The following is a 25,371-nucleotide window of genomic DNA, read 5'->3' as shown; positions in this document are numbered from 1 at the left end:
TAACAAATCGTAAGTAAAATGAAAAGACAGTCAAATTAAAGAAAATATCTTTAATATAACAAGGTGCTACTACCCTTGCTATATATATATAAAAGGTCTCACGATATATTTTTCCAAAAGGCAACATAATCACAATGAAAAGAGAGGGGAAAGAAAATCAAGGCCATTCTATAACAGTTAAAAGGATATGAAAAAGATACCTGACCTCACTAATTGCTACATAAAGCAAATTATGAGACCCCTTGGTTAATGACAGATTAAAAAATAATGTTTCATGATGGCAGGAGTGAGATGATGAGTATCCTTATACTCTGCTACCAGAAGCATGAATAGAGTCAACCTTCTTGGAAAACAGTTTGACAAAACTTACTATTCGGCAAGGTAATTTATTTCCTAGGGAAACAACTCTGAGAATACATTTAAAACAGTAAATGATGAACTATGACTACCTATACCATTATGTATAATGACAAAAAATATCTGACCTAACTGTCCAACTAAAGAGCAAGGTCCCATACATTATTCCATACACTTTTATGAAATATCCTGATTATTAGTGTTTAAAATGCTCAATAAATATTCAATAACAAGAGGAAATAATCCTGTTGAGGGGAAAAAAATACAAAATCGACTACAGAGCATGATTCTAAACTGTTTTTAAAAATGTATATATACAACAACAACAAAAAGATTGGAAAAAACATCAAAATATTAATAGTGGTTATAGGTGCTTTTCACTTTTTCTTTAGCACCTAGGCACCTTACACATCATAAAAAACTACTGGGGGAAAAAGGTTTGGCAATGGAGAACTTTCAAGTCTCTAACAAACTATTACCCTCTTGAACACTGCACAATAAATATCATTACAACTATGTTAAAACATATACCTAGGTATAAAGACCTTCTGAGAATACATAAAAATGGTAATCATTATTTTGAATGGTAAGAATCTATATGAATTTGGCCCCTTCCTTCTACTAAACATTCTGTAAAGATATTACAAAAATTAAAATATTAAGATATGAAAATTACTTTTTATAAATGAGAAAAATGAAATAAAACTCAAACCAAGCAATCTTAAAACACATTAAGTTCTTTCGTTTGATTAAATTATATACTTTAAAGTCAAATTCAGTTTGGCTTTCTGATCAATTCTAGGTTTGAAATATAAATTCCAAAACATCTGTAAGGAACCCTCAGTGCTCCAAATTTTAAAGACAAGGAAAGACAACATAGACAGTAGACTGTAGGAGTTCCAATATAGGTTCAGAGAAAACGGTACTATGGATTATCTTGTTCTGAGACCTTTAACCCTTCAACCAGAGATGATACCTGGCTAATCTGATAACAAGATGGCACTGGTACATTGATGGGTTCGCTGGATGGTCTGTCTCCCTTTCCCATCTCCTCTCATAGGATAATAACTGTATATTTTAATGCAAAATTTCTGAAGATGCTGTGCCTTGACTTTGATAATTTTAGTTTCTGGGGCAGGTTAATGGCATAATCCTATTTAATCAGGTATGATCTTATTGGAGCCCTTAAATCACCATCTAGAAGGCTGTCCAAGGTTCAGGTTTAACCTGTTCCTCCATGCTAAGTCGGAGTGGTGACAGGTCTCTTTTAATAAGCTATGTAAGTACTTGCTATGTAATTAACACAGTCACTTATTTCTCAAGACAATCTCGATAGAAAAACGCAGCGGAGTAGATGGATACCAACCTTCAACCCCACTTATGCACTTGACTCTGTCTCGGACTTCCACATTGTAGCCTTCAAAGGACATAAACACACCATCAGGGTGATAAGGGGCTCTCTGCGCATAGACTTTGGAATAGCTATGAGAGAATTCAAACCGATCATAGCCATCATACTGAACCACCTTTCCGTAAACGTCAAAATATTTCTCTACCCAGGTGAATGGAAGAAAGACTTCATTCCCCTCTCGTCTCCCTTTAATTGTGTGTTCATCATTTATGAGGCAGTCAATTTCTTCATATTTGAGCCCTAACACCTTGCCTCCCCCATTGTTATTGAAGCCCCCAACAACAGGGGGCGCTTTCTGCTGTTCCTGAGGGAAGGCCTCCTCAGACTGCTTGGCCATGTGGTTCACATAGTTGTTGCTCTCAGACGCTGCCGCTCTTTTTTCTAAGGCATCCGCTCTGAAGCCACTACTCAAGTGCCGTGGAACCTGGATCGCTTTGTCACTGGAACACTTATTCCACAAAAGTACTGTGACCAAAGTGAAGAGTGCGCAGATGATAATCAAAGTCTTATAGTTGACCCGAGCTGCCAAGCAACGCATATTCAGACCATACCTATGGAGGCAAGAAGAAAAATTCACACAAAGATGTACTACTGACATTTGACAGGATAAGGCTTACTTTTTTATACTGAACCGCCACACTAGGGCAGTTTTATTAACTGCATGTAATCTGATCACACTTAAAATTACTAACTCAAACTTTTCAGCAGAGACAAAGAAAAGGAAGAGATGCTTCCCCCTCTTAACACCCTCAGTTAGCATGATCCTCTAAAGCAAAGATTCCCAAACTTGCCCTGTGTGTGCCTCCCTTGGATTCTTAATAACTTTTTCACAAAGCCCCTATGTCAAAAGAAATACCTATTTCTTCCATTTACGAAATAGGTGGGCTCCAACAACTTAACACATGCTTTCGTCCTAACAATTGAGTAGCTGTTTGAAAAAATATAACAGGTCTTGTCAAGGTAAACACTGACATCCATGGTGCCAAATCCAACAGTGCTCAATCTGTGTTACCTCTCAGGAGCATAAATGGCCCTTTCCTTTCTGAAACACTTTCTTTCCTGACTTCCAGGGCACCATTCTTTCTTGTTTCTCCTTATACCCCGGCTAGATGCTCCTCCTAGTCATCTTCAATCATTCCTTCTCATCTCCCTGAATCTTAATGTTGAAATGTCTTAGGGTCCAAGTCCTCAGACCTCTTCTTTATCTCTATTCACTCCCAGGTGATCTCACTCATGAATCACATGGCGTTAAATACAATTTATATGCTGACTTTTCCCCAAATTCTATCTCCAGGCCAGATCTTTCTTCAGAACTGCAGGCATACATGTGTATGTGCCAATCCAAGTAACTGACATCTTTATTTGGAAGTCAAATGGGTTTCCGAAACATAACTGCAGGGGTCCAGCCCCGGTGGATCCAGGGTGATTCGAAGGGGAGACGGATAGGCGAGGAAAAAAACTTATTTATTAATATAAGATTAGATTAGGAAGAAATAGTATAGTAGTAAAATTAAGTGGAGAAAAGATGCTAAATAACTTGGTTTACAGGGAAAACCAATAAAACCTCGAGACAAGAGGTTTGCACCATCTACGTTAGGCCACCGGCGCCCACGCGAATATCGAAGGGTGCCCCGCCTTAGGCTCCCTTTCGTGTGGGTCTTAGCAGCCAGGGCAAGTAAGCAGACGTGGTGAGCCTCCCCACTCCAGATGGGAATTCAGCCGAAAAAGGAGAGAAAAGAATGACATGGGGAAGCCCAGCATTGGTGCAGGACTCCAAAAACTATTTTTAAAAATCAGCTTATATACCCCAAGTTGTACATAAAGAAATAATGGAATATGCAGAGTTATGCAGGGGCAGCAGTCCTGACCCTCACTGAGACAAACAAGGCTTTCTTTTTGCATACCCTCCCATATACAAAAGGTCTCAGGTGGTTTACAATATCTTCTGGCCAAGAGGCCTGTTAACATTTTTATGGCTTGGATAATTGTCTATCAACCAGAAAACTCCGTTTCCCTAAAAGTGTTTTTCTCTACTCTGCATCACCCTCAAAGTACTAAATAAAGTTACATTCCTGTAGAACAAAGGTGCAGTGGGTTATAACAAAGAAAGTGCTTAACTCAAAGATCTAATGTTGCTAATACCAGGTCTACTACCTGTTTTTCTATATACCAACTATATCTAAAAATAAAAGATATGAAAATTTGGCAGCAAGTATTGGCTCAACAAATGAAGCCTTTAATCAGTCCTATTCTAATGATTTTGACTCCTCGGAAGCCCCTACATTCCTAGGATGTTTTAAGCTTCCTGTGCCTCCCGCGGTCAGGAGGCCTCAAACAATCACATGCACAGCTGCAGGCAGGCTAGAAAGCCATCAGAGGGGTTTTTGGATTGAAACACTTGTATTATGCCCAGGAGATTTATGATCTAAAAGCTCTAATTTTTTCCAGAAAAAGGTGGTGGGGGGACAGCCCCCTGTTAATGACAGAAGAGTAGGTGGAAAGCATAACACAGTAATGCAGGCAGACTCTGGTCTTGACGGGTGGATGCTCAGGAAATTCCAGGGGGAAGCCCTGAAGCCTGATCACGTCCTTGCGTTTTGTCAGGCTTCCTTCCGCATGACCTTGTCACGGGCGGGATTCCTCACGCTGGCCCCCGGCACATAACATTCAAAATTTATTCCCTAAGCTTTCCCCTCTACCTGTTGTTTTACTGGTCAGACCAGAAATACTGAGTCCTTTCTTGTTCACCCCAAATCCAACCAGTCAGGAAATCCTGTTGGCCCCACATTTAAATTATATCCAGATTCTAATCATTTTCACCAACTCCACTGTTCACACCATACCAGAGCTACTGCCATCTTTCACTTAGAATACTGCAATGATGGGGGCTTCCCAGCTGTTGCAGTGGTTAAGAATCTACCTGCCAATGCAGGAGACGTGGGTTTGATCCCTGGGTCAGGAAGATCCCCTGGAGTAAGAAATGGCAACCCACTCCTGTATTCTTGCCTGGAAAACTCCATGGACAGCAGAGCCTGGCAAACTACAGTCCATGGGGTCACAAAGAGTTGGACACAGCCAAGTGACTGAGCACACTGTAATGATGTCTGAACTGCTCTCCCTGCTTTCTACCCTTGATCTACTATTCTACCCCAGAGTCTACTCTCGACACAGCACTCAGAACGATGCATTTAAATACAAGCCAGATCATGTCTTTGCAGTCACGATGGGAGAAGAGGATGATGCTGTTGCCCCTACCGGTCTTGTGGTATACCAACCGGTTGTGACTGTATATAGTAGTCCTGGCTTGCTTGTTGCTGAGGTCATTGGGAAATATGGAAAACTATAGGTTAGTTATATGTGCAACATATCGAATATCTCAGTACACTGAAAGTAGAGAGACTAGGCTTATTGCTGTTCGCTACAGGAGCTCTAATTTATTTCATGGTGTAAATCCACAACTACTCATTTTATGGCTGTAATCCTTCTTTCCCCTTCTCCTCTCAATAAACCCTTCTGGCAGCAATGAGATTAAAAAAAAAAAACTGTTAAAAGAAAAGGTTTAATGAAAAATATATAATGATTTTCTGTTTTTCAGGAAAGCTGATGATGAATGTGTAATTCACTCATTTCTTTTAATTCCAAGAGGAGGTAAACCCTGAGCCCTTGCATGTCTGAAAGCAACTTTATTCTGCTCTCACCTTTGATTAATAGTTTGGCACGATACAGAATCCTTGGGCTGCATATGATTTTCTTTCTAAATGCTGAAGGCAATATTTTACTTTCTTAAAGCATTACCAGCTACTGATGAGAGGTCTGATTTCAATCTGATACATGTCATTTTGTGCATAACTTCCCTCTGGATTTTGTGTTTACCCTACGAATTCTTCAGTTTTACAAGAATGTGTTACAGTATGATATTTAATTCACTATTTCAGTACGTGGTGTACTCTTCCATCTGAAACCTTGTGTTCTCTTATTCTTATTCAACAGATGTAATATCCTTTTGTAGCTCTGAGTATGTTAGAGTTCTGTTCTTGTAAGTTTCTCTCTGATATGTCTATTTTCTTTAGTGGTAATTTTCCTGGTTATTTTAGTCTCTTTCACAGTATTAGCTTTCCTGACACGCTTGTGATCTTTGGTTACTCACTCATCTTTAGGCTTGAATGACTCATTAGCCAACACAGATTTCCTCTGTTATTGTGAAGATGGTCTGATTTCTAGCTAGACCTCTCTCCAGAGAGGAGCTCTGTGTGGGCTAGGTACAAGCTGAGTGGTACTGTTCCTTTAGGGTGTGTGGGTGGGGACCCAGCAGGCCTTCTAGATGCCAGAATGAGGATGACTTTTATTTTGTTCTGGGGACATAACTTGTACTCTAGAAGCCTTAGCTTCTCCCAATTTCTCTAAAGAAACCCTGGCAAAACGTGGGTTCGATCCCTGGGTTGGGAAGATCTCCCAGAGGAGGGTATGGCAATGCATTCCAGTATTCTTGCCTGGAGAATCTCATGGACAGAGGAGTCTGGTGGGCTATGGTCCATAGGGCCACACAGAGTAGGACATGACTGAAGCAACTCAGCATGCGCACATGCCAGCTATCTGCAGTTCAAATGCAGGGATGAGAGAGGTAAGGAGGAGGGTAGAGCTGTGCCTTCTAGTACTCAAAAAGAAACCCAGGAACATGTTAGATTATCATTCTGTGGTAATCTTCCCATTTCTTGTTATTGATTTCATTTCTTATTTCTATATATTTTATTTCAGTGGGGCAACAGGAGGGAAGGGAGGCAAAGATATGGGCTTGATCCAATTTGGAAATCGTACACAGATTGTAAGAGCCAGAACCCAATAATATACTTTATCATTCACATTTACTATGAGAAAACATGTTGAATGCAAAAAAACAAGTGTGGAACAAGCAAATCTTCATAAGTCATGTATTTATAAATTGAGGATTTCCTTATATAGCAGCATGGGCAAACTGATAATAATAAGTGATGTTTCATAAAAAAAAAAAGAGCCCTCTATTAAAAATATTTAATGGGGCAACTTTTGAATTATCTGTCAGCTATACCTAACATTTAGACCAATTTAAACAGAAATAAAAAGCTTTTGTGCTTCTTTGAGATGCACCCTTCCTCAATGACCCAAAAGACCTGCTTATGGAACTAGCAGACTACCATTATGATGAGGCATATGATGGAAAAAAAAAAAAAGAAAAACCCATTAAAAACTTTTAATAACCTTTACATCCAGATTTTTAAGCAATCAGGAAAAAAAATAAAAACAATCAAGGCTTCTCAGAGAAATCATTCTGAAAGATCCCCCTTCCCCATTAAGTCAAAGTTGTGAGAATTATGACTGACATTGACTGAAATGGTGAATCAATAAAAATCCATGAGTCTATAGTAACATTCAGAAAAGGAGAAAGCCAGAAAAGATACTGATGTCATTTTAAAAATGACAAAATGATAAAATGATAAAAATATGTAACTGAAAGAATTTATTTATCTAGTTTTTGCAGGAGAACAAACCAATAGTCCCAGATGATAAAAAATTCTATTTTACAGAAAACATGTGGTTAATAATGTGGAAGAAAAAAAATCAAAATCAGAAAATTAGCATATGTGATTCCTCATGCAATTATTAATTTCAGTTCAGTTCAGTTCAGTTCAGCTGCTCAGTCATGTCTGACTCTTTGTGACCCCATGAATCGCAGCACGCCAGGCCTCCCTGTCCATCACCAACTCCCAGAGTTCACTCAGACCCACGTCCATCGAGTCAGTGATGCCATTCAGCCATCTCATCCTCTGTCGTCCCCTTCTCCTCCTGCCCCCAATCCCTCCCAGCATCAGAGTCTTTTCCAATGAGTCAACTCTTTACATGAGGTGGCCAAAGTACTGGAGTTTCAGCTTTAGCATCATTCCCTCCAAAGAAATCCCAGGGCTGATCTCCTTCAGAATGGACTGGTTGGATCTCCTTGCAGTACAAGGGACTCTCAAGAGTCTTCTCCAACACCACAGTTCAAAAGCATCAATTCTTCGGCACTCAGCCTTCTTCACAGTCCAACTCTCACATCCATACATGACTGCTGGAAAACCATAGCCCTGACTAGACGGACCTTTGTTGGCAAAGTAATGTCTGCTTTTTAATATACTATCTAGGTTGGTCATAACTTTTCTTCCAAGGAGTAAGTGTCTTTTAATTTCATGGCTGCAGTCACCATCTGCAGTGATTTTGGAGCCCAGAAAAATAAAGTCTGACACTGTTTCCACTGTTTCCCCATCTATTTCCCATGAAGTGATGGGACTAGATGCCATGATCTTCGCTTTCTGAATGTTGAGCTTTAAGCCAACTTTTTCACTCTCCTCTTTCGCTTTCATCAAGAGGCTTTTTAGCTTCTCTTCACTTTCTGCCATAAGGGTGGTGTCATCTGCATATCTGAGGTTATTGATATTTCTCCTGGCAATCTTGATTCCAGCTTGTGCTTCTTCCAGCCCAGCATTTCTCATGATGTACTCTGCATATAAGTTAAATAAGCAGGGTGACAATATACAGCCTTGACGTACTCCTTTTCCTATCTGGAACCAGTCTGTTGATCCATGTCCAGTTCTAACTGTTGCTTCCTGACCTGCATATAGGTTTCTCAAGAGGCAGGTCAGGTGGTCTGGTATTCCCATCTCTTTCAGAATTTTCCACAGTTTATTGTGATGCACACAGTCAAAGGCTTTGGCATAGTCAATAAAGCAGAAATAGATGTTTTTCTGGAACTCTCTTGCTTTTTCGATGATCCAGCAGATGTTGGCAATTTGATCTCTGGTTCAAATTATTAATTATTAATTTAGGCAAGTATTATACCCAGGCATATGTTTGATAGGGATTTAATGATTCATACTGTGTGCAAAGTAACACCAAGCATATTATTTCCCAGTCACAAGGAGAAAAAGGTGAAACTCTACAATGAAGAGATCAGTCATCACCCTAAATCAGTAGTCAAATTCAGTCTCATTAATGATGACCCATCCAGATATTGTGCCTCTTGATAAGTTAAAATAAAAAACACATAGCCTATTGCATATCCCAGACAAAAATGCTTAACTTGGATATCTTAGGCCCAACGATTTAACTTTGAGTTATCAGAAAATACAAGGGACAGAGGAACAAGTTAAAAGCAGATGCAACCAGTACATCTAGACAATGAAACACCCTGCAGGAGAATTGGCTCCATCCCCTCAATAAATTAATGGTATGAAAATACCATTGGGTTAGATTTTTTAAAAAAGAGACTTAAGGACTGTAACAACGAGATGTGAAACTTGGTCTGAAGCTGGGAAATTTGACTATGGCCTTGATAAGAAGAAAAGATGGAAGGATATATGGAGGTTAACACTGAAAAAATGAGGTTACAAAATAGCACATATAGTATGATTTTCTAATTTTCCATGAATATATTTACTGTTTTTAAAAACCATATAATAGAAAATTAAGAAAGTCAAAGTCACTTTTGTTAAAATATTAAATGTAAATTTTGAGTTAAAATATTTTGTTTTCAAAACAGACACTGATATATTTTGGAGGGGAGGATGGAGAGAAAGAAAACTCTTGAGTATTGACATGCATTACTAACTACCAAATAGGCTTATCTAAAGGTAAATGCAATAACTTTATTATGTTTCTCAGATTATAGAAAACTTTTACATTTCAAAAAGTAGACTGCATTGACATTTGCTAAGTATAAGTGATAGTAACTTTAAAAGCTAAAACCAGGGTTTTCTGCTGAGTAGTGATAAGCTTCCTACTCATTTTAAAGCCTTCGCTACATCCAAGAATTAGATTAACCTTTCAAGTTAAAGGGGGAAAAAGTAAATAAATAAATAAATTCAAAACCCATGAAAGCTTATGTACTGCTGACCTTAAATATTTATTTCATTAGAGACATAATACAATAAAATTTAGTTTAGCAACTTTAGAGATCTAAATAGGAAATAACATTCAGTAAACATCAAAAAGAAACTGTGGTAACTTATTTGCTGAAACCGGTTAAAAATTAAGTAAGGCAAAATATAACTTAGTTTCCCTCTGGGAGAGCAAACAGTTCTCTTCCCAAATGATTTGCAATTTAAAGAAATTTTCCTGATATTTTATTTTTCAAATTCATTTTCCTAATTGAATATTTCAAGTAACCATTAGAGTAATTTAGTAAACATGAAAACTGGATATCACCATGAGTTTTTAAACTGGGAAGGTCATATTTCAGTTAAGAACAACCTTTAAATAAATTTGTAAAGGAGTTCAGTGACAGAAATTATCGGCTTTTTCTTTCCTCTGAATAATGTAGACCAAAGCTTGCCTGCCCGTTATTTTCTCTTTATTTATTTACATATCTAACAACTGATATTCTTGTAATCCTTTGGGCTTCCCTGGTGGCTCAGACAGTGAAGACTCTGCCTGCAATGCAAGAGATCCGGGTTCGATCCCTGGGTCAGGAAGATTCCCTGCAGAAGGAAATGGCAACCCACTCCAGTATTCTTGCCTGGAGAATTCTATGGACAAATGAACCTGGAGGGCTACAGTCCATAGGGTCACAAAAGAGTCAGACACAGCTGAGTGACTAACACTTTCAACACTTTGAATCCTTTGGTACCAAGTAAATAGAGGGAATAGCAGTTGCTCAATAGATAATCAAACTGATTCAATCAGTACCTATTCAGCAGCTAACATGCAGCAGGTAAGGCACAATTCCTGTCCGTAAAGGCCAGGCTGGTGGGAAACATAGGCATGAACACCATAATGCAACAACACACCAACTGTAAAAGGGAAAAGTTACATAGAACGTGCTATGAAACACCGTAACATTCTAAGTCTGAAGGATAGTGAGCACACTGACAGTCAAGCATGCTCGGAATCAGGTGTCTCCATTCGCCGTCTCCTCTGCTTGGAAACTTGTTTCCCCAGATATCCACCTGGCGTGCTCCCTTACTTCTTCAGGTCACTTTATTAGAGAGACTCTTTCTGACCACCTTATCCTAAGAAGGAATTCTCACCCCATCTTCTCTAGGTTCTTGATTTTTCTTCATAAACTTTATTATTACTTGATATTTTTGTTGCTGTTGTTGTTCAGTCACTAAATCATGTCTGATTCTTCACAACCCCATAGACTGCAGCATGCCAGGCTCCCCTGTCCTTCACTATATCCCAGAGTTGTTCGGATTCATATCCACTGAACTGGTGATGCTATCCAACCATCTCATCCTCTGTCATCCCATTCTCTTCCTGCCTTAAATCTTTCCCAGCATCAGGGTCTTTTCAAATGAGTCAGATCTTTGCATCAGGTGGCCAAAGTATTGGAGCTTCAGCTTCAGCATCAGTCCTTTCAATGAATATTTAGGGTGGGTTTTCTTTAGGATTGACTGGTTTGATCTCCTTGCAGTCCAAGGGACTTTCAGAGTCTTCTCCAACACCACAGTTCAAAAGCATCAATTCTTTGGCACTCAAGCTTTCTTTATGGTCCAACTCTCATATCATACATGACTACTAGAAAAACCATAGCTTTGACTAGACAGACCTTTGTTGGCAAAGTAACGTCTCTGCTTTTTAATATGCTGTCTAGGTTTGTCATAACTTTTCTTCCAAAGAGCAAGCGTTTTTTTAATTTCATGGCTACAGTCACCATGTGCAGTGACTTTGGAGCCTGGAAAATGAAGTCTCTCAGTTTCCATGGGAAACTGTTTTCCCATCTATTTGCCATGAAGTGAGGAACTGGATGCCATGATCTTAGGTTTTTGAATGTTGAGTTTTAATCCAGCTTTTTCACTCTCCTCTTTTACTTTCATCAGGAGGTTCTTTAGTTCCTCTTCACTTTCTGTCATAAGGGTGGTGTCATCTGCATATCTGAGGTTATTGATATTCCTCCCACCAATCTTCATGTATATCCAATAATCAGAATCTAAAACACTTCCTTTACCCCACAAAAGTCCCTCATGCCCCTTTATAGTCATTCCCTTTCTGTCACTACTGATGTTTTATCCCTAAAATTTTCCAGAATGTCATATAAATGAAATCATATTAAGTGGCCTTTTGTGTCTGGCTTCTTGTTCTTAGCAAAATGCTTTTAAGGTTCATCCATGTTGTTAGTGATATCAGACATCAGTTTATTGCCGAATTGTATTCCATTGTATAGATGAACCACAGTATTTACCCAGTCACCAGTTGATAAGCATTTAGTTTATTTCCAGTTTGGGATTAATATGGCATTATCTTGAGTACCTGGCATTCTGTTGAGTGACTAACATGGATTCCTTAGTCTTAAATAATCTAAAATATGAACCCTCTATTAGAAATTAGAGATGAAGAAACTTGTTGACTGTTTTCAATGATAATTTGGAGGGTACTTACTATATGACATTTGGGACATACTTTTTGTTTGTATTTAATTTATCATGCTGTAGTAGTAAAAAGATAAATAATACATAGTAGAGTATATAGAAAATGTAGTATAATGGCAAACACTAGACTAAGAATTTAGAAATTGAGTTTTGGTCATTTAATCTGGTTTTAATTTCCAACTCTATCTTTTATTAGACTTCAGACACATTGTGACTTTGAACAAATTAGTAACATTCTGTGCATGAAGAAAGACAGAAGTAATATTTCCACATTTTTAAGTATATTCATATCTCATTTAGTCCTAAAGACCACCCTATGAGGTACCTATGAGCTAAAAAGTACTAGTCCTATTTTACTGGTAAGTTAACCAAGATTCACAGAAGTGAAACAATGGGCAATGGTTGAGTCAACAATTGACTCCATATCAGTTTTTTCTGGAAAATTGAGATAATACTCTTAAATGTGATTCCATTGATAAGATTCAAAACTGCTGTCTCTTGCTTCCTCCCCCAAACCTCACCTTTAAATTGAAGTATAGTTGATTTACAGTGTTGTGTTTCTGGTGTACAGCATGGTGATTCAGTTATATATATGTATATATTATTTTTCTTTATGGTTTATTACAGGATACTGAATATAGTTACCTGTGCCATATTGGTTATTGTTTAGTCACTAAGGTGTGTCTGACTCTTTTGCAATCCCATGGGCTGCAGCCCACCAGGCTCCTCTGTCCATGGAATTTCCCGGGCAAGAATACTGGAGTGGATTGCCATTTCTTCTCCAGGGGATCTTCCCAACTCAGGGACTGAACCCAAATCTCCTGCACTGGCAGGCAAATTCTTTACCACTAAGCCACCAGGGAAGCCCTGTGCTGTACAGTAGGGCTTTGTTATTTGTGCATGTTCTCCTTCCCTTTTTGTAACGGTCCCTCTTTCCTTGTCTCCTGACCACCTATTCTGCTACCTGTTAAGAGAAATCTAAAACATGGGGGCTAACCTTACCATGTTTATTTTTTAATTGCAAAAGAGTATACACTGGCAAAGGGCTGGAACATTCATTTTTCTTTTTATCATAAACATTAGAAAAACACTAAGGTGCCTAGCAAATATTTGATCGAATTCCACAGTATAGTCTCACAACCTGACAGATCGTTCTCACATGATTCCTGTTAGCACATTCTCTCAACCATTTTTTTTCCAATGTGATTCTTACTGCATTGCTTTGTGCAGCAGCTCAAAACTGCATTCTGCTACTTCTGTGTCACAGTCAACCCAATAATTATCCACATTTGAAAATCAGCTTGGTTGCTAATTTCTTCCACATACAGCGTCTTCTTCATGGCCAAGACTCTATTTTTCTGCCTTATGGTTGTTCAAAATTACTGTAAGTAAGCAAGTTGATGAATCTTTCCCCTTCTGTCATTCGTTTTGCAGGATTACACCAAACTTGATAAAAACTTATTATCAGCGACTCTGTTCTGTAAACTTCTTAGGATTGTTCTACCAACTTGTTCTGTAAAGTCCTCCTATGTGTGAACTATGCAGAGTAAACACATCATTAGGTTTTCTTTCTCTTGGCTTTCCTAATGAGGACAGAAATCTTCTTATACAGCTGGAGAAGCCTAGTATTCCTTTCCGAACTGATTTATTTACATAGCATATGCTTCACTTGACACTTGCTTAGAAGATGCAGAGAGCTTTTTAAGTTAAGTACTGTACAGTATTTGAAAGGATATTATAGCTATGCTGTAGCTGTTCAGCTTTTCCGGATACAAAGCTGCTCTTTGCTCTTTAAAAAACATTCCTATCCTAGTTCTTTAAATTACTACTTGCAGAATTCTTTATATTACTGCTAGAGAGAATTAAGCTGAATGCATTTAGCAGCTCTTTTCAGAAACAAATTTTGGTTTCAGAAGCTGCTGCATAAAGCCAGCAGTTTAAAATGTCTGCACAAACCAAGGGCAACTAATTCTGCTCTTATCTAGTTGGTGAGAAAATAAATAGTGATTTGGAGTCAGATATTATACTGTTGTGGTCTGATATAAAGAACCTATGCTTAGAAGCCAGGTAAATCTAGGTTTAAATCCCATTATGTGTTTGCTGACAGTTTTTCTTCTTCAGAGTTAAAAACTACCATTTCCTCCAGTATATGAGAGTGGTAACAAGAACTTCTTTATAGAGCTTGATTTCAGTAACTGAAAGTATGTACAGTACCTGTATGTGCTTAGTTGCTCAGTCGTGTCCAGTTCTTTGCAACCCTGGTGGACTGTAGCCCACCAGGCCCTTCTGTCCATGGGGATTCTCCAGACAAGAATACTGGAGTGGGTTGCCATTTCTTCCTCCAGGGGATCTTCCCAACCCAGGGATCAAACCCAGGTCTCCCACACTGCAGGCAGATTCTTTACCATCTGAGCCACTAGGTAAATCTACTCTAAATATTTCCTTTCCCTGTAATCTTTCCCCTATTCCCTCAAAAAAAGAACAACTTCCTTTATCACTCTAATGTGATTTGTTGTTGTTAATCTAAATATGTCTCCTAAAGGTTTGAGATAGATGAACGTAGCAGGGTTGACCTCCTCAATAGTGCTGATAATCATCTTCAGCACAAACTCTGGACTATGCAAAGACTAGATTGCCCTAAGATTAGTTTGAAAATGTATGTGACCATAAACACTGTGCCCAGATACAGACCTTTGGTGTGGCTGAATAAGACACATTCCATCTTAATATTTTATGGTTTTGAAGTATCTACTACAGTGAATATGGATAAGACATCTCACTGAGAGACGTGTTCACTTGCCCTTCTGTCATTTTCCCTTCTTTCTGGACTACAACACAAACAAGATGGGTGAGGCTTCAGCAGCTCTCTTGGGCCAGAGAATGACGTAGAAAGATATAAAGTACCTAGGTCCTTGATAATGTAACTGTATATTAGCTCTAGACTGCCTAATTATGGTTCTCTTTTACATGAGTGGAAAATACCAAGAGGTGGAACATATAAGGGTTTATTTCTCGCGTCTGTTACTAGAGGCAGAACCTAATCCATACAGATTCACATATCAGTCTGGATACAGGCATCTGACTCATCTCACACCACCACTGAAACACCTTAAAACAGTACACCAGCATTTAAACATGGAAAACACACATTCATAGACCTGAGACACAGGAATGTCAAGGAATTTCTATTAGAAATAGCCTAGATGTTCCCACTGAGAGCAACTAGAACTCTTTGAAGAACGGCTGTTTTGGATCTTTGGTAGGACGTGTACATGATGACCCTGGGATACCTTGTCACAGAAGAAAGCAAGAAAGTTCTCAGAAACTATTTTGTTGTTCAGTCACTTAGCCATGTCCCACTCTTTGTGATCCTACTGACTACAGCATGCCAGACTTTCCTGTCCTTTACTGTCTCTCTCAGTTTGTTCAAACTCATGTCCATTGAGCTGGTGATGCCATCCAACCATCTCATACTCTGTTGCCCCCTTCTCCTCTTGCCTCACTCTTTCCTAGCATTAGCGCCTTTTCCAACGAGTTAGCTTTTCACATCAGGTGGCCAAAGTGTTAGAGCTTCAGCATCAGTCTTTCCAATGAATTGACTTCCTTTAGGATTGACTGGTTTGATCTCCCTGCTGTCTAAGGGACTCTCAAGGTGTCTTCTCCAGTACCACAATTTGAAAGCATCAATTCTTCACCATTCAGCCTTCTTTATGGTCCAAATCTCACATCTGTACATGACTACTGGCAAAACCATGGCTTTGACTATATGGGCCTTTGTTGGCAAAGTGATGTCTCTGCTTTTTAATATGCTGTCTAGCTTTGTCATAGCTTTCCTTCCAAGGAGCAAGTATTTTAATTTCATGGCTGCAGTCACCATCCACAGTGATTCTGGAGCCCAAGAAAACAGTCTGTCACTGTTTCCACTGTTTCCCCATCTGTTTGCCATCAAGTGATAGGACGGATGCCATGATACTAATTTTTTGAATGTTCACTTTTAAGCCAGCATTACCACTCTCCTCTTTTACCTTCATCAAGAGGCTCTTTAGTTCCTTTTTACTTTCTGCCATTAGAGTGGCGCCATCTGCATAACTGAGATTATTGATATTTCTCCTGGCAATCTTGATTCCATTTTGTGATTCATCCAGCCCAACATTTCGCATGATGTACTCTGCATACAAGTTAAACAAGCAGGGTGACAATACACAGCCTTGATGTATTCCTTTACCCAATTCTGAAACAGTCTGTTGTTCTATGTCTGGTTATAATTGTTGCTTCTTGACCTGCATACAGGTTTCTCAGGAGGCAGGTAAGGTGGTCTGGTATTCTCATCTCTTGAAGAATCTTCCACAATTAGTTGTGATCCATACAGTCAAAGACTTTAGCATAGTCAATGAAGCAGATGTTTTGGGGGAGGATTCTCTTGCTTTTACTATGATCCAATGGATGCTGGCAGTTTGATCCTCTGCCTTTTATAAATCTAGCTTCTACATCTGCAAGTTCTTAGTTCACATACTGTTGCAACCTAGCTTGAAGGATTTCGAGCATTACCTTGCCAGCATGTGAAATGAGTGCAGCTATGCAGTAGTTTGAACACTGCCCTTCTTCGGGATTGTAATGAAAACCGAAACTACTTGAGTTATGTCAAAAGGACTTTGGAGTCAGTCTGAAGAGATCTGTACTGGCTAAAGACGGGATGGGCTTCCCTGGTGGCTCAGCAGTAAAGAATCTGCCTGCCACTGCCAAAGACATGGGATTGATCCCTGGCTCAGGAAGATCCCCTGGAGATGGAAATGGCAGCCCACTCCAGTATTCTTGCCTGGGAAATCCCAAGGACACAGGGGCCTGGTAGGCTACAGTCCATACGGTCACAAAAGAGTCACACACAACTGAGCAACTAAATAGCAGCAACAAAGATGGGGTATTTTGAGCATCAAAAAGTAGTCACTGTGGTGAACTGAAGCACATTGAGTAGTATAAAATTAATGAATTCAGACATTACTTAAAAAAAAAACTCACTGTTTATTTCTGGAGGTCATTAGGGACTCAATTCATTATTCTGAAGATTGGTAAATAAAAGGAGAGATTCAAGCATTAGTTCTGCCTCTCCTGTATGAACTCTATAAGGATAAGCAAGTTGTTGGGAAGGGCAAGATTTTCCTTAACAGAAATATTTCAGGTACTATGCTAGGAAAGGCTAATAGAATATCACCATTTTGCAGCCCATAATGAAAGAATTACTTTCAGCGCTTGCTAAAGCTATTTGATGGATTGCTAATGCAAACCTTTATGATAACTGGAAAAGGCTGACAACAGCTGAACACACAGATTAACCTTACAGAAAAAAAAGAGATTATCAGACATTTTCTGAGGTAAGTTCACACCTCTACCAAAGTATTCTTGCTGAAAAATCAAACCCTACTTTTGTCAAGCTGTAGAATCAGCTACTGGTTTACAGGAAATGCCCAGGGATAGAATCTGAGTTAGTACTCTGCAACCACTAAAAGAGAAGAAACTAGGACTCAGCACAAGACAAAATCATTTTCTTGACATTACAGGTTCCTTCAATACCAAGGAAGTTTTACAAACCATTTTTTTCTGCTAACAAATTTTAAAAATTATCTTTGCATTAACACAAAGAAAATGAATTCATAAGACAGTAGATTGAAATGAATCAGTTCAATTCAGTTCACACACTCAGCAGTGTCCAACTCTTTGCAACCCCACGAACCGCAGCATGCCAGGCCTCCCTGTCCATCACCAACTCTCGGAGTTTACCCAAACTCATGTACATTGAGTCGGTGATGCCATCCAACCATCTCATCCTCCGTCAGCCCCTACTTCTGCCCTCAATCTTTCCCAGCATCAGTCTTTTCAAATGAGTCAGCTCTTTGCATCAGGTGGCCAAAGTATTGGAGTTTCAGCTTCAACATCAGTCCTTTCAATGAACACCCGGGACTGATCTCCTTTAGGATGGACTGCTTGGATCTCCTTGCAGTCCAAGGGACTCTCAAGAGTCTTCTCCAACACCACAGTTCAAAAGCATCAATTCTTTGGCACTCAGCTTTCTTTATAGTCCAACTCTCACATACATAGATGACCACTGGAAAAATCATAGCCTTGACTAGACTGACAAAGTAATGTCTCTACTTTTTAATATGCTGTCTAGGTTGGTCATAACTTTCCTTCCAAGGAGTAAGCATCTTTTAATTTCATGGCTGCAATCAGCATCTGTAGTGATTTTAGAGCCCCCAAAATAAAGTCAGCCACTCTTTCCACTGTTTCCCCATCTATTTCCCATGACATGATGTGACCAGATGCCATGATCTTAGTTTTCTGAGTGTTGAGCTTTAACAGAATCTTTTCACTCTCCTCTTTCACTTTCATCAAGAGGCTTTTTAGTTCCTCTTCACTTTCTGCCATAACGGTGGTGTCATCTGCATATCTGAGGTTATTGATATTTCTCCTGGCAATCTTGATTCCAGCTTGTGCTTCTTCCAGCCCAGCGTGTCTCATGATGTACTTCTGAGTATAAGTTAAACAAGCAGGGTGACAATACACAGCCTTGGCATACTCCTTTTCCTATTTGGAACCAGTCTGTTGTTCCATGCCCAGTTCTAACTGTTGCTTCCTGACCTGCATACAGACTTCTCCAGAGGCAAGTCAGGTGGTCTGGTATTCTCATCTCTTGAAGAATTTTCCACAGTTTATTGTGATGCACACAGTCAAAGGCTTCGGCATAGTCAATAAAGCAGAAGTAGATGTTTTTCTGGAACTCTCTTGCTTTTTCAATGATCTAGCAGATGTTGGCAATTTGATCTCTGGTTCCTCTGTCTTTTCTAAAACCAGCTTGAACATCTGAAGTTCACGGTTCATGTATTGCTGAAGCCTGGCTTGGAGAATTTTGAGCATTACTTTACTAGTGTGTGAGATGAGTACAATTGTGTGATAGTTTGAGCATTTTTTGGCATTGCCTTTCTTTGGGATTGGAATGAAAACTGTCCGTTTCCAGTCCTGTGGCCACTGCTGAGTTTTCCAAATTTGCTGGCATATTGAGTGCAGCACTTGCACAGCATCATCTTTCAGGATTTGAAACAGCTCAACTGGAATTCCATCATCTCCACTAGCTTTGTTTGTAGTGATGCTTCCTAAGGCCCACTTGACTTCACATTCCAGGATGTCTGGCTCTAGGTGAGTGTGAGTGATCACACCATCATGATTATCTGGGTCATGAAGATCTTTTTTGTACAGTTCTGTGTATTTTTGCCACCTCTTCTTAATATCTTCTGCTTCTGTTAGGTCCATGCCATTTCTGTCCTTTATTGAGCCCATCTTTGCATGAAACGTTCTCTTGGTATCCCTAATTTTCTTGAAGAGATCTCTAGTCGTTCCCATTCTATTGTTTACCTCTATTTCTTTGCACTGATTGGTGAGGAAGGCTTTCTTATCTCTCCTTGCTATTCTTTGGAACTCTGTATTCAGACGAGTATATCTACCCTTTTCTCCTTTGCTTTTTGCTTCTCTTCTATTCTCCACTATTTGTAAGGCCTCCTCAGACAGCCATTTTGCTTTTTTGCATTTCTTTTTCTTGGGGATGGTCTTGATCCCTATCTCCTGTACAATGTCACGAACCTCTGTCCATAGTTCATCAGGCAATCTGTCTGTCAGATCTAGTCCCTTAAATCTATTTCTCACTTCCACTGTATAGTCATATGGGATTTGATTTAAGTCATACCTGTATGGTCTAGTGGTTTTCCCCACTTTCTTCAATTTAAGTCTGAATTTGGCAATAAGGAGTTCATGATCTGAGCTACAGTCAGCTCCTGGTCTTGTTTTTGCTGACTGTATAGAGCTTCTCTATCTTTGGCTGCAAAGAATATAATCAATCTGACTTTGGTGTTGGCCATCTGGTGATGTCCATGTGTAGAGTCTTTTGTGTTGTGGGAAGAGGGTGTTTGCTACGACCAGTGCATTCTCTTGGCAAAACGCTATTAGCCTTTGCCCTGCTTCATTCTGTACTCCAACGCCAAATTTGCCTGTTACTCCAGGTGTTTCCTGGCTTCCTACTGCTGCATTCCAGTCCTCTATAATGAAAAGGACATCTTTTTTGGGTGTTAGTTCTAAAAGCAGAGAAGGCAATGGCACCCCAGTCCAGTGCTCTTGCCTGGAAAATCCCATGGACGGAAGAGCCTGGTAGGCTGCAGTCCATGGGGTTGTTGAGAGTTGGACACGACTGAGCAACTTCACTTTCACTTTTCACTTTCATGCATTGGAGAAGGAAATGGCAACCCACTCCAGTGTTCTTGCTTGGAGAATCCCAGGCACGGCGGAGCCTGGTGGGCTGCCATCTATGGGGCTGCACAGAGCTGGACACGAATGAAGCAACTTAGCAGCAGTTCTAAAAGGTCTTGTAGTTCTTCATACATATGATAGGTCTTTACATATGATAAAACTGAAGCTTTATGATATTAAGTAATTCACCTAGGTCATGTGACTATTTGATGGTTCACTTGAGATCTGAACTCCAAACTGTGCTGTGATATTCACAGGGGATCTTTGAGCAGACATATATTTTATTTCAGAAACTGAATAGTACCCTTTCCTGGGAGATAATATAACAGGTTACCAGATTGTGAATTGAGCTTAGACATTAACAGATCTTATTCTAAATAAAGCTGAATTATGTCCCTGAATCAATAGTTAAGTAAAGGACAATTTTAGGAAAAGTTACCCAGTTATTTTAAAAATATATTAGCATTTCTGAATGAGTAACTTTTGAGTTTTCTTCAAATCCAGCAGTGTAATTACATGCCATGTTACTATTAGAAAAGACAAGAAAGTCATAATTATGAATATTTATGTAGGTTTCCCAGGTGGCACCAGTAGTAAATAATCACCTGCCGATGCAGGAGACACAAGAGACATGGGTTCCATCCTTCGATCTGGAGGATCCCCTGGAGTAGGAAACAGCAACCCACTCCAGTATTCTTGCCTGTAAAATTCAATAGACAGCTAAAGTCTATGAGGTCGCAAAGAATCGGACATGACTGAGCAACTGAGCACACGTGTACATGTATACTACACACAGGTGGCACAGCAAAGCTACCTGGTCTGCACGTGGATTAGGACAATTAGGCTCTTGAAAATATGATTCCCATTGGCCCTACAAATCTAGCAACACCTTACAAATTCACTACAATGGTTCATTTCTGCTAATAATTATTAGGATATTCTGAGATAGCTTGTTGAAGCAAAACCTTTCTCTAGAGACAAAAATGGAGCTTAACAACAGTTCCATCATAATTTGAGGCACTGAAAAATAATGTACTGGTGTCCTAAAACCTCCATAGCCGCAGTATTTGTAAGAAGAGTAATTAGCATTAGTATAAGGAGTTTGGGAGTAAAAAACTAGAAATCTTCAGATAAAAAAATTTTATTCCACAATTGTCTTCTTATTAGTCACAGGGAGTTGGGGAAGGGGAGGAAGATTGGTAAGAAAAGAGAAACAAAGAAAAACCCAGAATAGAAAAAAAATTTTTTTCTACTTAGTTTAATTTCTGGTAAGAACATATAATCTTGGACATAGATTATTTGTAATTACTCTTGGAATGAAAATTACCATCAAAGCTCAAGTTTATCTGCTAGGTTGGTTACTCAACGCAAATCTGTTTTGAAGCAACATAAACCAATACTTCTGTGTTCTAGTCTCTTACAAGCATTTCCAGTCTCATGAAAGGTAAAAACAAAATAAAAATGAAAAACTTCAAACTATAGAGATAAAGGAGAACCACATATACAACAGCAATTAATACAACATAAACCAATACTTCAATAAAAATTCTTTAGAACTGCACATTTTTTTTCCCAAATGTTTTCCTTTGGGAGGTAAAATGCAAATAATAAAAAAGTCACTGTCTTAACTATTTTTAAGTGCACAGTTACGTGGTATTAAATATATTTGTAATGTTGGATTACCATCACTACCATTCATCACCATTACTCTTTTCATCTTGTAAAACTGAAACTCATACCTATTGAACAATAACTTCCTATTCCTCTCTCCTCACTAGCCTCTGGCAACCACACTTTCTGTGTCTATGATTTTGACTTCTCTAAGTATTTCATGTAAGTGGAATAATATAATATTTGTCTTTTTGTGACTGGCCTATTTCACTTAGCATAAAGAGCCCATGTTTCATACAGGTACATATGTCAGTTTTCCCTCCTTTTTAAGGCCCTGGTTTTGCTGGAGCAGCCGTGAAGAGATACCTCACGTCCAAGGTAAGAGAAACCCAAGTAAGATGGTAGGCGCTGAGAGAGGGCATGAGACGGCAGACACACTGAAACCAAATCACAGAAAACTAGCCAATCTGATCACATGGACCACAGCCTTGTCTAACTCAATGAAACTAGCCATGCCATGTGGGGCTACCCAAGACGGAAGGGCCATGGTGGAGAGGTCTGACAGAATGTGGTCCACTGGAGAAGGGAATGGCAAACAACTTTGGTATTCTTGCCTTGAGAACCCCATGAACAGTATGAAAAGGCAAAATGATACTATACTGAAAGACGAACTCCCCAGGTCGGTAGGTGCCCAATATGCTACTGGAGATCAGTGGAGAAATAACTCCAGAAAGAATGAAGGGATGGAGCCAAAGCAAAAACAACACCCAACTGTGGACGTGACTGGTTACAGAAGCAAGGTCCGATGCTGTAAAGAGCAATATTGCATAGGAACCTGGAATGTTAGGTCCATGAATCAAGGCAAACTGGAAGTGGTCAAACAGGAGATGGCAAGAGTGAACATTGACATTCTAGGAATCAGCGAACTAAAATGGACTGCTGCTACAGCTGCTAAGTCGCTTCAGTCGTGTCTGACTCTGTGCGACCCCATAGACGGCAGCCCACCAGGCGCCCCTGTCCCTGGGATTCTCCAGGCAAGAACACTGGAGTGGGTTGCCATTTCCTCCAATGCATGAAAGTGAAAAGTGAAAGTGAAGTTGCTCAGTCGTGTCCAACTCTTTGCGACCACATGGACTGCAGCCTACCAGGCTCCTCCATCCATGGGATTTTCCAGGCAAGAGTACTGGAGTGGGGTGCCATTGCCTTCTCCAAAATGGACTGGAATGGGTGAATTTAACTCAGATGATCATTATATCTACTACTGTGGGCAGGAATCCCTTAGAAGAAATGGAGTAGGCATCAGAGTCAACAAAAGAGTCTGAAATGCAGTACTTGGATGCAATATTAAAAACAACAGAATGAACTCTGTTCATTTCCAAGGCAAACCATTCAATATCATGGTAATCTAAGCCTATGCCCTGACCAGTAACACTGAAGAAGGTGAAGCTGAAAGGTTCTATGAAGACCTACAAGACCTTTTAGAACTAACACCCCCAAAAGATGCCCTTTTCATTACAGGGGAATGGAATGCAAAAGTAGGAAGTCAGGGAACACCTGGTTGCTGCTGCTGCTAAGTTGCGTCAGTAGTGTCCAGCTCTGTGCGACCCCATAGTCAGCAGCCCACCAGGCTCCCCCATCCCTGGGATTCTCCAGGCAAGAACCCTGGAGTGGCTGTAACAGGCAAATTTGGCGTTGGAGTACAGAATGAAGCAGGGCAAAGGCTAATAGCGTTTTGCCAAGAGAATGCACTGGTCGTAGCAAACACCCTCTTCCCACAACACAAAAGACTCTACACATGGACATCACCAGATGGCCAACACCAAAGTCAGATTGATTATATTCTTTGCAGCCAAAGATAGAGAAGCTCTATACAGTCAGCAAAAACAAGACCAGGAGCTGACTGTAGCTCAGATCATGAACTCCTTATTGCCAAATTCAGACTTAAATTGAAGAAAGTGGGGAAAACCACTAGACCATACAGGTATGACTTAAATCAAATCCCATATGACTATACAGTGGAAGTGAGAAATAGATTTAAGGGACTAGATCTGACAGACAGATTGCCTGATGAACTATGGACAGAGGTTCGTGACATTGTACAGGAGATAGGGATCAAGACCATCCCCAAGAAAAAGAAATGCAAAAAAGCAAAATGGCTGTCTGAGGAGGCCTTACAAATAGTGGAGAATAGAAGAGAAGCAAAAAGCAAAGGAGAAAAGGGTAGATATACTCGTCTGAATACAGAGTTCCAAAGAATAGCAAGGAGAGATAAGAAAGCCTTCCTCACCAATCAGTGCAAAGAAATAGAGGTAAACAATAGAATGGGAACGACTAGAGATCTCTTCAAGAAAATTAGGGATACCAAGAGAACGTTTCATGCAAAGATGGGCTCAATAAAGGACAGAAATGGCATGGACCTAACAGAAGCAGAAGATATTAAGAAGAGGTGGCAAAAATACACAGAACTGTACAAAAAAGATCTTCATGACCCAGATAATCATGATGGTGTGATCACTCACACTCACCTAGAGCCAGACATCCTGGAATGTGAAGTCAAGTGGGCCTTAGGAAGCATCACTATGAACAAAGCTAGTGGAGGTGATGGAATTCCAGCTGAGCTATTTCAAATCCTAAAAGATGATGTTGAGAAAGTGCTGCACCCAATATGTCAGCAAATTTGGAAAACTCAACAGTGGCCACAGGACTGAAAAAGGTCACTTTTCATTCCCATCCCAAAGGCAATATCAAAGAATGTTCAAACTATCATACAATTAGGCTCATTTTGCATGCTAGTAAGGTTATGCTAAAAATCTTTCATGCTAAGCTTCAGCAGTAGGTGAACTGAGAACTTCAGATGTACAAGCTGTATTTAGAAAAGGCAGAGGAACCAGAGATCAAATTGCCAACATTCGTTGGATGATAGAGAAAGCAAGGAAATTCCAGAAAATATTTTTACTTCTGCTTCATTGATTATGCTAAAGCCTTTGACTGTGTGGATCATGACAAACTGGAAAATTCTTCAAGAGACTGAGAATACCAGAGCACCTTACCTGCTTCCTGAGAAACCTGTAAGCAGGTCAAGAAGCAATAGTTAGAACTGGACATGGAAAATGGACTGGTTCCAAATTGGGAAAGCAAGGCTGCATATTGTCACCTTGTTTATTTAGCTTCTATGCAGAGTACATCATGTGAAATGCCAGGCTGGATGAATCACAAGCTGGAATCAAGATTGCCAAGAGAAATATCAATAATCTCAGATACACAGATGACACCACTCTAATGGCAGGAAGTGAAAAGGAACTAAAGAGCCTCTTGATAAAGGTGAAA

At 39.6% G+C, this 25,371-nt stretch overlaps 1 protein-coding gene across 2 annotated transcripts in view; it reads right to left on the bottom strand.

Moving 5' to 3' along the window:
- The window catches only part of GLCE (glucuronic acid epimerase), a 113,855-nt gene that overhangs the window by 8,824 nt on the left and 79,660 nt on the right, over positions 1 to 25,371 (bottom strand). For both annotated transcript variants that reach the window (XM_069595507.1, XM_069595508.1), the window contains exon 2: positions 1,724 to 2,319. In XM_069595507.1, coding sequence (XP_069451608.1) covers positions 1,724 to 2,306 — 583 coding nt within the window. In that variant the 5' untranslated portion in view covers positions 2,307 to 2,319. The remainder of the gene's footprint in view (positions 1 to 1,723; positions 2,320 to 25,371) is intronic.

This window comes from Ovis canadensis, chromosome 7, assembly GCF_042477335.2.
Source record: "Ovis canadensis isolate MfBH-ARS-UI-01 breed Bighorn chromosome 7, ARS-UI_OviCan_v2, whole genome shotgun sequence".
In the NCBI taxonomy this organism is placed as follows: Eukaryota; Metazoa; Chordata; class Mammalia; order Artiodactyla; family Bovidae; genus Ovis; species Ovis canadensis.
The sequence above is the reverse complement of the archived record's forward strand: the minus strand, read 5'-3'. Positions and strand labels throughout refer to the sequence as shown.